Source organism: Cyrtonyx montezumae, unplaced genomic scaffold (assembly GCF_038088225.1).
Source record: "Cyrtonyx montezumae isolate F1298 unplaced genomic scaffold, pur_monq_1.0 scaffold_10, whole genome shotgun sequence".
Lineage (NCBI taxonomy): Eukaryota > Metazoa > Chordata > Aves > Galliformes > Odontophoridae > Cyrtonyx > Cyrtonyx montezumae.
This window is the reverse complement of record NW_027071826.1, coordinates 10,686,537-10,701,953: the sequence shown is the minus strand read 5'-3', so window position 1 is coordinate 10,701,953 and position 15,417 is coordinate 10,686,537. Positions and strand designations below refer to the sequence as shown.

Here is a 15,417-nt window from a genome sequence, read left to right as displayed (position 1 = left end):
TCCTAGTTTTAAAGATCAGAATATTCAGAGATGAACTACTTCGTCTGGCCACTTGCCTTGAAGTCTCTCTTCAGTGGAGGTAAATCAGAAAAGAAAATCAAAGGTATTGATTTTCATGATTCAAAGTAGACACACAGATGTAGATTTCATGAAGAAAGTTGGAAAGAAAGGAAATTAAAATTATTCATAAATTCCTTAGAGTAGTTCAAAATCTTTTGCACTTCTTTAGATCTACTTCACAGGCTGTTGAAATATTCAGTCCTGTGGCTGAGGATCCATTTCTACATGCTTCTAGCTCTCTGTGGTGTAAGTCCTAAAGGAGGATCTTGTCTTGTTCTTAGGACAATGAGCTTGTTGACACTGGGGCAGTAGAAGAAGGCAACAGGGAAACATGAGGGAAATACTTAAAAGGTATTTTGATTTGGGAAAATGATTTGGGAACTTTGGTATTTGCTGTCATATCTTAATCTTCTCTGGAGATTGCTCTTGTGAATTAATCACAAAATTGGAGCTGTTGCATGAGGCACACTGTTTACTCCAGAGCCCAGTCATACTTCTAAGCACTGACAACTGTTTTCCTGCTGTCCCCTGTTCTCTGCAGAGTGGCTGCAAGTGCCTTTGCTTTAGCAGCAGCACAGGCTGCCTTGTGCCAGAGCCTTGGTGGGTGGATGAAGTAGGAGGTGGGGGATTGGTTTCCCTACAGAAAAAGGCAGGATGCTTGCTGAGTCCTTAAAGCATTGCTGTCACTGCTATCCCCATCTCTGGCAGCACTTCACAGGAGCCAGCCCTGCCTGGGTTTCCTTTTTTTCAGGAGAGGGTGTCAGATGGAGTCCTGGGTGAACTGAGGTATCTTCTGCAAAGGAGAAAAACAGGACCATCTTTGAAGCACATCTGTGTGTACCTACTAGGTGCGCAAGCTTCCCTCTACAGCAGCAGGGGGTTGCGAGTCCTGAATTCTCCAGTTCACTCCTTCCCTGTCAAACAGTGATTTACAATTAAGCCTAGAATGATCAACAAGAATATTCACTTACTTCCTGACATATCCTTTAAATTTAAAATCCCTGCTAACATAGTTGCTTTCCTGTCCCTGCCTCTGTAACTAGCTGAAGATTTTGAGAACAAAAAAAACCCCAAAACAAACAAAAGATAAACTTGTAAGATTTCCTGAAAGAAGAATTCTCCGAACTGATCCTCAGAGTGCACTGAGTACATAAAACAGAAGAGAGGTTGTGTAGACTCATCTCACAGCACAGTAGCATCTACAACTCTTTTTGAATCCAACTCTAATTCCTTAAGAATGTGTAACAGGCTCTTCTGTGTATATAAGTGAATATATAAATTGTGCAAACTGCTTGCTTTTCTATCTCATGTTATTTTGCAGTTTTTGAACTATTTACGTACACTACCAAACTATTTGATATGCTAGCACTTCAATATTTAAAAATAAAATATTTTTTCACATATTAAAAAGTGTATGATTGGTTTGAGATAGGTATTAATACCGAGAATGTAGATTATCATGGTCTTCTAATTAGGTATTAATACCGAGAATGTAGATTATCATGGTCTTCTAATGTGTCCAAAAATAACAAACTTTCTTGTCCACTAGGTGACAAGAGTGTACAAAGCTGCAGTTCAACAAACGTTGGATATACTCTTTCTTTCTGAAGGAAAAGAATTTCTTACAAGCACAGACGCAGTAAGCCGAGACTCAGCTGATCGTACCATCATTGCATGGGACTTCCAAAGTGCTGCAAAAATTTCCAATCAGATTTTTCATGTAAGATTAACATCTGTTGTTGTTCAGGTCATGATGCAGTACATGCTTGCTGATTTTTTTAGAAAAAATCACAACAGAAGCTTTTTCATAAGATCGTTGTATGATATATAATTGCTCTAAATATTAGTTGCAGGATTATTTATTTCATATTTTAACAACTTTTATTTAATCTTTAAAAATACTTGGAAAACTGATGGATCTCATTGGGTAAAAGTATTTATTTTCATTGCTTGTTCACTAACATCTAAGCCATGTTTAGGAAAGAGCACTGCAGTGCTATTTTAGCTTGCCAGTGGTCTATGACAAATATAGCAAAATGATACATTTTTAATTAGCTGGAATGAAGACTATTGACAAATTAAATTTAACATTTGCATTATAACAGCAACCTGATACATGCATACTCATATCTTGTATGGCATAATCACAGAGGCAAAAATTACTGTTATCAGTGCAGGTACAGTAATCTCTCCAAGCAAGATATTTAATGGACTAAATTTTCTGAAAAGGCTGACAGCTTCAAAGGAGATTACCAAGGAAGTTAATAGATAATTCCAACTCCCAGGGACTTTTCTGAAAATCCAAGTTTAATATCCGATGTAATATAATATGATTGGATTGTATACAGATGCTTTTGGCTGAAATGAACGGTTCTCTACTGATAAGGACATGTAGTAGGTGTAGTAGGTGATCTAATGGGATTGTTTCATGTTTAATTTTTGTAGTTATGTCTTTGTCTGCTATTTAATATTTCATAATCCTAAATTGGCAGGGAAAAAAAAAAGAGAGCAATAAATAAATAAAGTACAGAGTAATCAGGTTCAGAATCAAAGAAGGCTGTCTTTCATAACAACCTCCCTATATCCACTACCAAAGAAACAAACAGCAAGTACATACAGCCCACCTTCTGTGGGCTGAAACAGTCTCTGAACTGGACAGTTTTTTCCCTCTTCTACTCTGTAACTAAACAGAAACTGGAAATGATTTTGGTAAAATGTTTCAGTTCCCTCAGCGTCACTTTTGAACCCTTCAAAGTGGGCAAGGACATGTGAATTGAAACAAAATAGGTCCCAATAAGACTTCATCTGTTGCTTCTCTGTATGATAAATGAGTAATTGAGCCCCAGACTAACCCATTATTATTGAATACCCAGTACAGGAGAGAGCACAGTGCTCTTGCAGATTGGGTGGTGATTTCTGACTCCTTCAGGTTAGACTCAGTTTCCCCCATGCAAATCGTGCAGCTCTGTGTCAACCAGGCACAACACCTAATGCTGTTTGATTTCTGTGTCCAATACCTGGTGATATCCAGAACTGCCCTCCCAGTTCCTCTCTTCCAAGCACCGTAACAAAATCAGTCTGATACTTTTCCCACCCTGCCACATGGCAAGTGGGTATGGATGAAGAGGATTTACTTTCACACTTGAACTATAGTTATCCTTGAGCAGGAAGGTGATGGCTCAATAACTTTGTGTACTATCCTTTGGCAGTTCTGCTGTATAATTATAGTGCAAAGGAAGGTGGGATTTTGCTCAATTGCTAGGAAATTGGGATAGATTTTTATTTTATATAATATTTATTTATTTTATTTAATATTTGACTTTTGTAAGACTTTCTGTGGATTGTAGTATCTTTATGGAGATGACTCTATTTGTCAAAAAATAACCTAGTTCATTTGAACAAGCAATTTATTTCAAGCGACAAAACTTTCTTAATAATTATTTTCAGGAGCGTTACACTTGTCCAAGTCTGGCTCTGCACCCAAGAGACTCTACATTTGTTGCTCAGACAAATGGGAATTACATGGCATTGTTTTCCTCCCAGCGACCTTACCGAATCAACAAAAAGAAGAGATATGAAGGGCATAAGGTATTTCCTTTCACCAGAATGTTATTATCCCAGACCAGAAGCAAGACAGACAGCAAAGTACCTGTGTGCTTTAATATGTTATGCTAATAGTGCTTGATGATAAATCAGTGATTGATATTAATTGCCTTCCTTTGCTTTCCCATGTGCAACTTTGAATTATATACGCTTTGAAGAACGTAGTTATTAAAAGGCTTTCTGGATACTTAGTAGCTTGATTAAAAAAGTTCCTGGTAAAGCTATGTCTTAATATAAACCAGGAGAAGTTCTTAGTGGGTATTTATTTAAATGTGATTTTTTTTTTAGTGCTATGTTCATTTTTCAGTGTATCACAATGAACTTCCCTGATAGAATCAGGAGTTACACTGTTATTGATTTTTTTTTTTTTTAACAGGTGGAAGGATTTGCAGTGGGCTGTGAGTTTTCTCCAGATGGAACAGTGTTGGTGACAGGAAGTTCAGATGGCAGAGTTTTTTTCTACAACTACCATACTTCTAAGGTTGTTCGTACTTTATCGGCACATAGAGAAGCTTGTGTGAGTACAGTATTTCACCCAGTATTGCCATCACTCCTTGCAACTGCTGGTTGGGCTGGAGAAATCAAGATCTGGCAATAACAAGCAAAATAACTTTTCATCCATCCGTTGAAACTGTTATCTTTTCTTCTTGGACCACTAGATGTGTGCTTTCATAATGCAGTTAAGAGGATTCTGCACTTAGCTGCTGAGCAACGAAGTGTTCTCTCTCTCTCTTTCTCTCTCTCCCTCCCTCCCTCTTCCCCTGGGCCTTGGTGACAAATTTCTGCCCTTCTTGTGCCAGTATTCTGGTATTGTTCCAGTATTCTAGCCCAACCCTTGTGTGAGAATGTAGACTTGAAGAAAATTATTGCTCTTTTTATGTAGCTTTTACTTCAGCTTTCTTTAACCAGATTGTCACTGGCGTAGCTCCTTGCCCTGGTCACTCCTGTGTCAGTCAAGCAATGGTATATTTCCTTCTTGATACACAATTCAAGGCAAAAGAACATCTTGCATGCAAAAGGGGGAAGGTCACAGGACAGGTGAGACTGCCTCTTTTAACAGGCAGATGTTACCAGCCCAGACGATAGTAAAATGCTCTCTTAGTATTAAGAGGGGAAACTTGGAGCTAATTTTCAAGTCAAGCCTTTGCTTTCGAGATTCCTGTGTTTTAAGACTGAGTTTTGAACTAAAATTTATGATTGTATATAAACAAAACAAAACTGTAAGTATTTTTTTAATGGAAAAAAATAAAACTTATTTAATACAAAGTGTCTGTACTTCATTGTTTTACTCCTGTTCATCTCCACAAGTTAGTACTCAAGATTCCTATGAAATTGATACTGTGTGAGGGGAGTGGGAAAATTAATATGCTACCTGGATTTATGGCAAATGCAGTGCGTTTCTCGATACTTCTTAATGTCATTTATATATAAAAAATTGTCTTTGTACGATTCTGTGCAGGGGATGTTCTTTGACATTCAGATTGTAGCTGGGATATATTCTGCAGTGAATAGAGAATCCACTTGGCCATAACTGTGTACTTGCATTTTCATATGTAGCATCTTATGTTCTGTTTTGTTTTTATTGGCACAAATGCAAGGTGAGATTTTTTTTTTATATATACCATTTTTAAGTGCTTTTTGAAATGGATTTTTCAGGGACAAAAATCAGAGAGTTCTTGAGAATGGCAGATTCTAATTAAGAAATATGCAAAACATAGACCACTGGTATATAGTCCATGTTCATTTACCTTGTAGTAAGTGATAAATCTGTACCAAAACCAGAGTTCATTTAGCATTGTTTAGTGATCCATGTGAGGTAGTGCAAATAACTACTAATTTTTCTCAATTTCTTGCTTCTTTGTTTGATAAATAGATTTTTGACATAAGGCTGAATTATTCATTTCTCACAACTGTGTCTCTAGCACACAAGCCAGCTGGACCTTTCAAAAAATAACTCACTCTGTGATTTGAATGGTTACTCCTAATTAAACCTGTGGTGCTGGTGTTTATGTGATTCTCCTATAGCATCTTTCTATGAGGAGCAGTTCAGGTGAAAACAAAGCATTAGTTGCCTGTATTTGGGCTGGCTGAATCACAGTTGTGTGGCATTGCATGAGTGGCTCTGTTTCCTTTCTGAAGGTGCTCCCACCTCTTTAGGACTTGCAGCCACTTGATATGTCAATATGAAGGATGGGCAGTGCTGCACTCATGCGATACATCCTATTAATCTCTGCAAGAGCTTGGGCTGTTACATGCTTAAATACAGAGATATGTTTCTGAAGTAAATGTGAACTCATTGTAGCCTACCTGAAGAATGCTATATATCTGAATGAGCTCTCAGCACCTTCAGCTGAGACCACCTGTGGATGCAATAGAAGATCTTGAGAGAGAATCCTGGGGAATCATTGCATATACTGCATAGAAAAGTAACTCACCCTTGTAATTCTAGCCATGCTGTTGCTTGAGTTTAACTTATGTCCTGAGGCATGATTCTGGTGTCTGGCATTTATTCTTCCTGAATTTATCTTGAAAATAGAACTTCTACACCATTTATTAGGGAAAGAGAAAAAGGAGATGACAAATTGTGATTAAAGATAGTCAGGGAATAAAAAATAAGTTTATACTATATAATATTAAAGAATATTAAATTTGGAATTGCATTTGTGTTTTATTTCCAAGATGGCTGGAGTTTTAATTACTTATGAGATCCAGCCAGCAGATTTACAAAGGAATGAAATTATGTTCACAGCATTATCTTGTTAAAATTTCTTTCTAATATAAAACTGATTAAGACAGAGACTGAAATTTAATCATTTGAAATATTATAGCATAGTGGTGTCAATTAAGTTTTCATTATGATTCAAAGACAAATTCTTCCTTGTAATCTTATGTAATGAACTGTAATCAAAAAATATCCTCGTTGCTCCATCGTTCTGCAATTACCAAATACTGTTTGGGCTGCAAACAAGGATCATTATGGTCAGATGAAGCTTTTAGAATGTAATGAATTATTGGTTAATTAATTTTATTCATAAAATTGTAATCTAGAAATGTTTGAATCTTGTTTTAGGAGCAGTTTTTCTAGCTTTATAAAGAGCTTTCTAGGGCATTTTGTGTTAGAGCAAAGCTAGAGATCTTCACCATTTTGAATTGGTCTTAGGCTTTGCAGATAAACAAGCTGAGTTCATTTTAATCTGTTTTGTACTGTACCAAAAAGTAACAATACCAATCTCTAACATGTTATTATTTGCTACTGAAGCATTATTAATTTCGGGTGTTAGATGATGCAAGCTATTCAACTGTGTCTTTATCTCAAAAACCTGCTAATTAGCAGACAGTTATTAGGATTATTGCGTTCACTCAGCTGAAATACTGTTGGTGAGTCACTGTATACCTCAACTGTAAGCTTAATGAGGAAGTTAGGGTATGGCATTACAGAGGGATGACTTTCTGTACATTTGGGCTCTTTCAGACAAATTTAAAGTAATAAGGCCAAATTTAAAGCTGTAATACTTTGGCAAAACAGAGAAAAATGTTAAGGTAAAAAAATCACGGGATCTCGAAGTCTCCACAGTTCTGATGTATGTGATTTTGAATTGCAGTCAACTGTAAATATTTGTTCTGCTTTTGGCTAATCTTCATTTTGAACAATCCTAACTCCTCCTCAGTTTTTCTGCCTTTGTTTCAGCATCCTATTTTCAATTATGTACTAATCTATATGCCTGTACTATATTCATCTTCAAAAAAAAAAAAAAAACCCAAAAAAAAACCCACAAACAAAAAGACTTCATTTTGTGATGCTCTCTGACTGGTGGCTTTCAGGCTTTTGTTCCTGCTGTCCTTAGAAAGGCAGCCAGAAATAAGAGAAGACTGTGCTCTATTTGTGCCTTTCTCTGTTTTCCAGATTTTGTGGAGTCACAGGATCACAGAATGGATTAGGCTGGGAGGAACCTTAAAGCCCTGTTCCCAGTTCCTACCCCTGACATGGAATGATTGCCACTCACCAGATCAGAGCCCCATCCAACCTGGCTTTTAGCATTTCCAGGGGTGGGAACAATTCTCTAAGTCATTATTCCTATTGTCAAGCAATTTTGGGTTACAGCTTTGCTTTCCACGTGCTCAAATATGCAGGAAAACTAAACCTTCATTTCATTATCTGCTTATTGCAGAGTGTCAATTTTCTCGACAGCATGGCCCAGCACAACTAAAATGGATGCTAGTTATTTCCCCAGGAAGTCTGCAAGGACAACACTGGTAGAAACTGGATCAACTCTTAAAGCCCATCCATCCTTTGTGTTCATTTTTGTCATCTGCTTCAACTTTCACCCTTTTGTTCACACATGACTCCAAGCCTAGAAGGCTTTTCTTTTGCCAGTCATTAATATTACCTAGACCCAGAGCCTGGAAAACAGCCACATCAATAAGGAGAAGAAATGAATCCCCTTGCTTTGCCCTTTACAAAGCAGAGTTTTCCTCCAACTGAGGGTCCTCCATGCATTTTCAACACTATTTGCTTTTACAATTATAAGCATTGACCCGAGCAGCCTGCTTTGGTCCAATTCATGCTCCCTAGCACCATCCAATGTTTTAATAAGGTTTCATCTGCAGATTCTCACATTGCTTGTCCTTTCTTCTTTCAATCTCTGATTACTGTCTTGGAGATTTTTTTCTCTTACCTACTAGATGTATCATAGTTTGTCATGAGTGCACTTTTTGGAAAAAGAAATAGAAAGAAAGATAGAAATTTAAAGGTATTAGAGTCATTTGCCTTCCCCTGCCAGTCCCGGGAAGTCTTTTATATAGTCTTACTTAGAGGCCTGCTAGAAAATACCAACATGTGTTTTTAAAATGGTGAAGTTTCTTCCAAATATAATTATTGCTGCATTTTCTCGTTTTTGTGTAAGTGCCTCTTAAAACCAATCTAAAAATTCTCAAAGGAGTTCTTTGGAGAAGGTTGACTTTCACTGAGGTTGAAAACGCCTGAAGTGACAGTCCAGACAGCTTCAGGTTAGATCCATTTGTCTCCAGTTTTCATCAGGCCAAAAAACTCAGGTAATGATTCTGAGTAGGATTTGTACCAGTGAATTGATTGAAGGTGTGTCCTTAGAAGAGCAATTTGTGTAATGTGTGCTTAATCGTACTGCCCCTGGAACAGACCTGGTTGCCTTAAGAGATCAATTTTTGTGTGTTCAGGTTGCTGCTACTCTTTGCAAACAAGCAGTGAAGAATTGTTCATATTATCATTTGGATTTATTTTCACCTATGAACTATGTTATTTTTTCATGTTTCACTGTGTAACTATCTCCTTTGTTACCTTTCTGTTTTGTGTTACAAGTAAATTGCAGAGCCCTTCTACCTTAAAGGGTGCGAGGAATGATCTAAATTGGACATTAGGCAAAGAATTTCATAACTTATTTCAGAAATGGGTTATTTTGGTTCTTCCCTTGCTTTTTTAATCTTTCTTGTTCACAAAGATAATTTCTTATAAGTAAAGATAAAAGATCTGGTAGCCCCATCCAGTTAATTTTCAATTTGCATGGTTAAGTCGCTAAACTTTGCTATTTGTTTCAATGTATGCAATTACTTGACAGGCAGTAACCATTTCAAATCATGAACTGCTGTGAGTACAAAAAATGAAGGTGTTCTTTAATTAAGGCCATTAATATGAAGCATGCAGTCTGTGAACTTCAGTTATGACACGGATTATTTCTTTTTTCTTGCTACAGCCTCAGAAATTTAATATTTTGACAAGGTCTGAATTTGTGAAAGGAGCTTAAGAGAAAGTGTAACCTTAACCATATTCCATCTCCCAAAACTCATCCTCAGATATTTACTTCTATTTAAATAAATCATCCTTTAAATTTCCTGATTTAATAGCGTTGAATGAGAGAATTTTTAGATTTTTTTTTCCTGCAATATAAATACCAGTGGGGGAAAAAGACATGGGGTTCCTACTGCAGTATGAAAGGAAGGAACATCTCTGCGCAGGTCACTCGTACTGATCTCAAGCTCTGTTCACTTCTGATTCTTTCTCCCTTTTTAACACCTCAGAAACAAAATGTCAGTCAAGTGAATCACATTCTAACGTAAAAAGAGATGAATCATTTCAAACACCCTGTAGGATGCATCGTATGCACAGATCTGAAAATATACAGAAATCTCTCTCTTTCTTTTTTTTTATCTGATGCCATTTGTATTCCACGGATTATTTTAAAAAAGATTAATACTGAGTTCCCTAAATCCTATAGTCTGACTCAATGCTGAAACACTTTTACACAGTGCTCAAATAGAGCATGTGATTGACTTCAGAGATGCACACCTAGAGCAGGAGGGACAGGCAACAGCATGCAGTGAGAAGAGCAATCTCTGAAAGCTTTGAAGAATAATAAGAGATGAGAAGGAAAAGGAGGATGCTCGGACAATGAGTGATATTGTCAGGTGAAAGGTAGTATAAGAGAAAAGAGAGACAAGAAGTGATTTTGACACTAGTCAAAATGGAGTTTTCCTTTGGCCCACACTTCACCTTTATACAAGGTAAATCTGTCATAAGTTTGGGGCTTTGCTCTCAGTACAGCCCTGCAGCTGTTTAGTTCTCAGTAGGTAAACTCTGGCACTGGTATTGCAGTCTGGTCTTGGCTGCTTCAATGTCAAATGAATAGCTGAATGCACTCGAGAAGCTGTGTGCTGCCGTAGGTAATTGGCATTTTGAAGGTTTATGGGGAAGGGAACAGAGGCATGCATTGTATCATTATTAAAAGCAATGCTCCTGGGATTCAAGCTTCTCATATAATTTACATTTGGACCTCTCTACTTCAGGAGTTCAATGTTTAATAATCTATTTTCTTAATGATGTATAGAATACTTTCCTTGTTTATTGAACATACCAGCTGAAGTACCACATTAATTATGTATCCTCAGGGATTTTTGCTATTTGGTGCATTCTGAATGCCCTTCAGAGAGCAAAGTACAGGACTGAGAAGTCTGACAAGGTCTCTCTCAGGAAATTAGCAGTTTCTCCTCTTACTTTTACAATTATATTAAGGTGCACATTCTCTTTGGTTCAAATTAATTAAATGTCAGTAGAACAACTGCAGATGTGTTCTTCTTAACAAGATTAAAACATGGCACAGTGTAATTCTTGGCCTAATTGCTTGCATTTTGACCAATTCTCATGGAGCTTTAGCACAAAATTCCTGTCTTCAAGTTTAGGTGTGCTCATGAAAACCCACAACAGGCAAAATGGCCTTCTGAACTGGTATTCCACCTGATGAAAATTCCCACTTTCGTGTTTGTCTATGGATGTTTGATTGTTTTGGACTTTGGTACCAGGGAAAGAGAGAAAATAATGGTACAAACAAAGGGCAGCACCAGGGTGACTTCCTTTTTTCTACCATCACCTTTTTGGTGTAGTTTAAAGGATGTTGAAAAGTTGCCTCAGGGACTGCAATCTCAAAGTCTCCAGAATGTTCACCTTTGCAATATATTTTAAAATGCTTTTTACCTAGATGTATGTCAAGGGAGACCTTTGAGAGAAATGATAAGGTGCACCAAGACCTGATAACAGCATCTTTATTCAAGCTAGAGGAAGCTTTTCTCCGTTCACCAAATTCCCCTAGTTTAATAGATTCCCATTAACTTTGCATTAGCTATTTCCGAACCTGAGATCTTCATTGAAGGTAGCAACTGCATGAGACAATGCAAAATAGTTTCACAAGAGAACTTGTCAGAGGAAAATTTTGGCAGTAATTTGAGCAAATTATGGCAAAAATATCAATGGTCTCTTCAAATATTTTCTAGAGGGTTGTTATTTTTCTTCATAACATAAGGGCTCATCATTTGCCACTGAAATTAATAGATCTGTTTTTATTTTTAGCAGTCCTAATTAGACATTAATTTGCTCTCTACATGCTTACGTTTCAAATTTTGCAATCATTCCCCTTTGAGCAAGTACTACTCTAAATCTCCCTGAGAAAAATTCACGACAGTTAAGTACATTTGAAGTGTTACTACGTTATCTGGGAGATTTATTTTTATGTTCATATGGGGCTCAGTCCAATCCATGCTGAAGTTGCTGCCAGTCCAAGATGACTCAGGAGAAATTCCAACAAAGACTTCCACATAACGTCATGGTGCAGGTCTAACCATTACATTGATCTTTTCTTTTTGCTTTTAAATATAACTTCTCCCACATATCCCAAGAATTGTTTTAAATGTTTTGAGTTTTTCTGTTTGTTTCTTATCTGGTTCTAATATTTCTCTGCTCGTCAATCCCTAATGGCTCCTAAGAAAAAGGACTGCCGTGTTATTGTATATATGTAGAGTACTCTTCCTGTTACTGGAAAGAGCACTAAGACCCCTGATTCTGAAGTACGTTAGCTGTCATTTTTTTGGGCTCCTAGAAACGTGCTGAACATGGAGCATTAGCTGTGTCTGGAGAGTTACTAAGTACATATCAACACAAGTGGCATCATAAATCTTTCTATTTTGAGTCCCATTTGTCATCAGACAAATCACACAATGATGTGTGAAAAAGGCATGTGTGAAACAAATTATTTTCTCTTCCTCCAGGTGTGATGCTGAGTTTTCCGGAAACTAGTCTTCAGAACAACCTTTTTGTTCAGGCAGCTGTTTACAAACATCTTCCAGCATCATGGCATCTGCAGCCAGTGAGAGGATAAAGCTTGTTTTCCTTAATATCTATTTGACCCTTTGAAGCATCTAGGACATTCATGGTAGCCTGAGGTTTTCTTGTTGTAACAAGCTAAAGGTAAAAAGCTTGTGCTCTTTTTTATTACCGTGGTCACAGTGTAATATTTGGTTTTGTTTGTAGAGAACCACTTCAGAGGAGAAGGCATCAAGGTGAGAACTGCAAAGGGCACTTGCCACTTCACTCTCTGATTTCTTAAGAGAGCCCCAGATGTGAGATACAATCTCAGGTCCCTTGAGCTGGAGGGCTGTGTGTCAGAGGGATGTTCTCTGTGAGCAGACTTAGCTCTGTCTGAGCAATGCATTGTCCCTGGTTCTTTGCCATCTGCAGACCCTTGCAGAGATAAGGGAGAACTAGATGGGGCCAGAAGATGCAGCAGCAGTGAGCTTTTCTCCAGAAAGGCTGATGTTTTTTGAGTTCTGGGCATCCATTTGCATTCTCATGCAGGCAAAGATTGCTACAGGGGAGGCAGCCCCTAGTGGGCTAGTGGAAGATATTCATAATCAGAAAGTCTCTCTGCTGTATTTGAATGGGAGTTCTCGGGCTGTACTCTGGAAGGGTTTATAAGGCATTGGAGGATTTGACAGTGGATGGCTTTAAAAGTTGTGCAAATTCCTGCTCTAAACATTAAGCACATGCTCTTGTGCAGTTGCAGAACTCAGTCTTGGTGGCAGTGGTAATCCTCACTGGCAATGCAGGGTCCCAAGGTGAGTACACACTGTGAGGTATTTACTTGCAGCATCTCTGCTGGAGAGGCTGAACTTTGGCACATCCAAGCCTGTGCCAAAACTGTCCTTTGGCACAAAAGCTGAGGGGCAGGCAAAATGTATTATTTGAGGAAGAACAAAAGGCTGCTATGCACTTTTGTCTTTTAGTAGTATTTTCAGGATAGAATTTGAACTCTTCAGTGCAAGAAATAAAAAATGTAGAGCGAACAGGTTGCCTGGCACCCTTATTATGAGGAGAAAAATAATCAGTAGACTCCAGGAGGCCAAAAAATGTATCTCTTGCTTTTATAATACAGCTGATCTATTTCTCAGATTTCACATCAAATGCTTTTGCTAGAGGGCTGAAACTCATCTGAATTATTAATATGAAGTTTCCAATGGTAAGAGAATTGTCATAATGGGGAATAATAGGAGTAAGTTAGCAAGCTTTATAGTAGAAAATATCTTCCTCCTAATCAGGATATGGATATACACACAAAGATAAATCGTCAGCCCAGTGAAAATCTCTGCTATTTTTCTAGACAAACAATATATTGCAGCAGTAAAATGAAAACTCGTTTGTTAAATAGAATTCAGAGCAGGTTGCTGTAGCTTCTGGAGGGTTATGCTGACAAGAATCAAGATAGTTTGTCTGCAGTTTGTATTCTAATTTGTCTATATTTCTGAATAATTCTAATGAGATTCAGATGTGCAGAGCAACTAAATGTGATGCTCCACGGTCAGATAGTGTGGTCTGTGAATCACCAGTAGGTTTAAAATGAGCCTGAAAGTCTTTATAAGATTCGGTGTGTGAGATGTCCCTAGAGTAGCTAGAGGCATGAATGGAATGTACTGTAAATAAACTATGCTGAAACTATCACGAGTGTGTGGAGAGGAAAGGAAATGCTGATGAATGTCAAAATGATAACATTTGAATGCAATGGGTAACTCCTGGCTTACACTTGTAGGGCTGGAGCAGAGGAAAATTGATTAACTCAGCCAGCACAAGAGAAAGAGTGAAGCATGATTCTGACAGCACTGTTAATTAGGAAAAATGTAGAGAGCTAAGTCAAGTTATGCTATGTACTTTTTCATCTTTGTTGTACGTTTCCCAGTAGCTGCAGCCTCCATGTCCTTTCCGCAGACATGGGGCCACAACAGAAGAAGACACAGCAATTTTTGCAAGGTTGCCTTATGACCTTGTGGGATAATTCAGAACTGAATAATTCAGTAATTAATCTCCCCTCCTTATGGATCTCTATTGCCTGGACAACAGGCAGCAAGCTCAGCAATGGTGATGATAAATCTAACTGTAGTGTAGAGCCAGAGAATGTGAGTCCCCAGGTTTGACTGCTGCTTTCTTCCTTGTTCTCTGGATGTATCTCACTGTTGAGTTGTGTGTGCTATGGACACTATGCAATCCTCGGTTAAGGCCGTATACCCCAAGACTTTGTATGTAAATATCCATTTTTCTCTCATGTACTCCTGCTGTATTTCTTTACATTTTTTCTTCAAGGAACATTTTTGGCAGTATATACAGCTGGGCAGCTCCTTGTACTATGAATGACACGAATATCAAAACCTGTCCAAACAGCCTACAGTGACTTTAAATCTGATGTAAAAAAAAAACAAGTGTTGCTGTATGGAGTACAAAAGTGCTGCAGTAGCTGTATGGCAGCTGAGAGCCTAAAGGGAATTATCCTATATTGCTACAGCATAAATGCCATCAAAATGGGACGGGCACCAGCCTCTGATGAGCTGCTGGGAAAGAGACTTTGCCTGTTACTGTGTACCTGCAATACTGCACTCTTGGGGCTGCTTCAAGACCCTCACAAGTTGGCCATCTGCAGAAGAAAGGTGTGTGCTCGGCATTTGCTCTGCAGTGAGTGACGTGTCTATGGAAAGTCCTTCTCAGATGGTGAGTGCTTCCTTCTGGCCTTGCTAACAGCTGCACCACTCCAACAAACTGCACAGCCCTACCTCCTTTAAGCCTCCCTCTTTTTTTTTTTTTTTCTTCCAGGAAAATCTATTTTCTGTAAAGCTTGTGTGAAGCAATATTCAGTGTCAAAAGATTCAAAGCAATCCATCAGTACTGATGTTTAGCTCCTTTGGACAGCAATAATGGAAGAAGGTGGAGATGTGTCAAGGTTGTTTGTGACAAGAGTGGTACTTTTTTTTTAATAGATCTCTTGTGTGGATTGATAAACAACTTTGGCTTGCCAGCAAGTATGTATAAGCTGGAGAGTGCTAAAAAACACGATGCGTGCAGTTCAGTACCTGTAGGAACTTGAGGTGGGAACCAGCAGCTCTCTAGTAATTTCTGAATCATAGAATCATTAA

General features: G+C 38.0%; 1 protein-coding gene across 1 annotated transcript in view; it reads left to right on the top strand.

The window, feature by feature from the left end:
• WDR25 (WD repeat domain 25) overlaps positions 1 to 4,280 on the top strand; it is a 61,163-nt gene extending 56,883 nt beyond the window's left edge. Inside the window, exons 5-7 of the mRNA XM_065750217.1 lie at positions 1,610 to 1,780; positions 3,508 to 3,648; positions 4,040 to 4,280. Of these exons, the coding sequence (XP_065606289.1) occupies positions 1,610 to 1,780; positions 3,508 to 3,648; positions 4,040 to 4,261 (534 nt within the window). The 3' untranslated portion in view covers positions 4,262 to 4,280. The remainder of the gene's footprint in view (positions 1 to 1,609; positions 1,781 to 3,507; positions 3,649 to 4,039) is intronic.
• Positions 4,281 to 15,417: the final 11,137 nt, after the last annotated feature.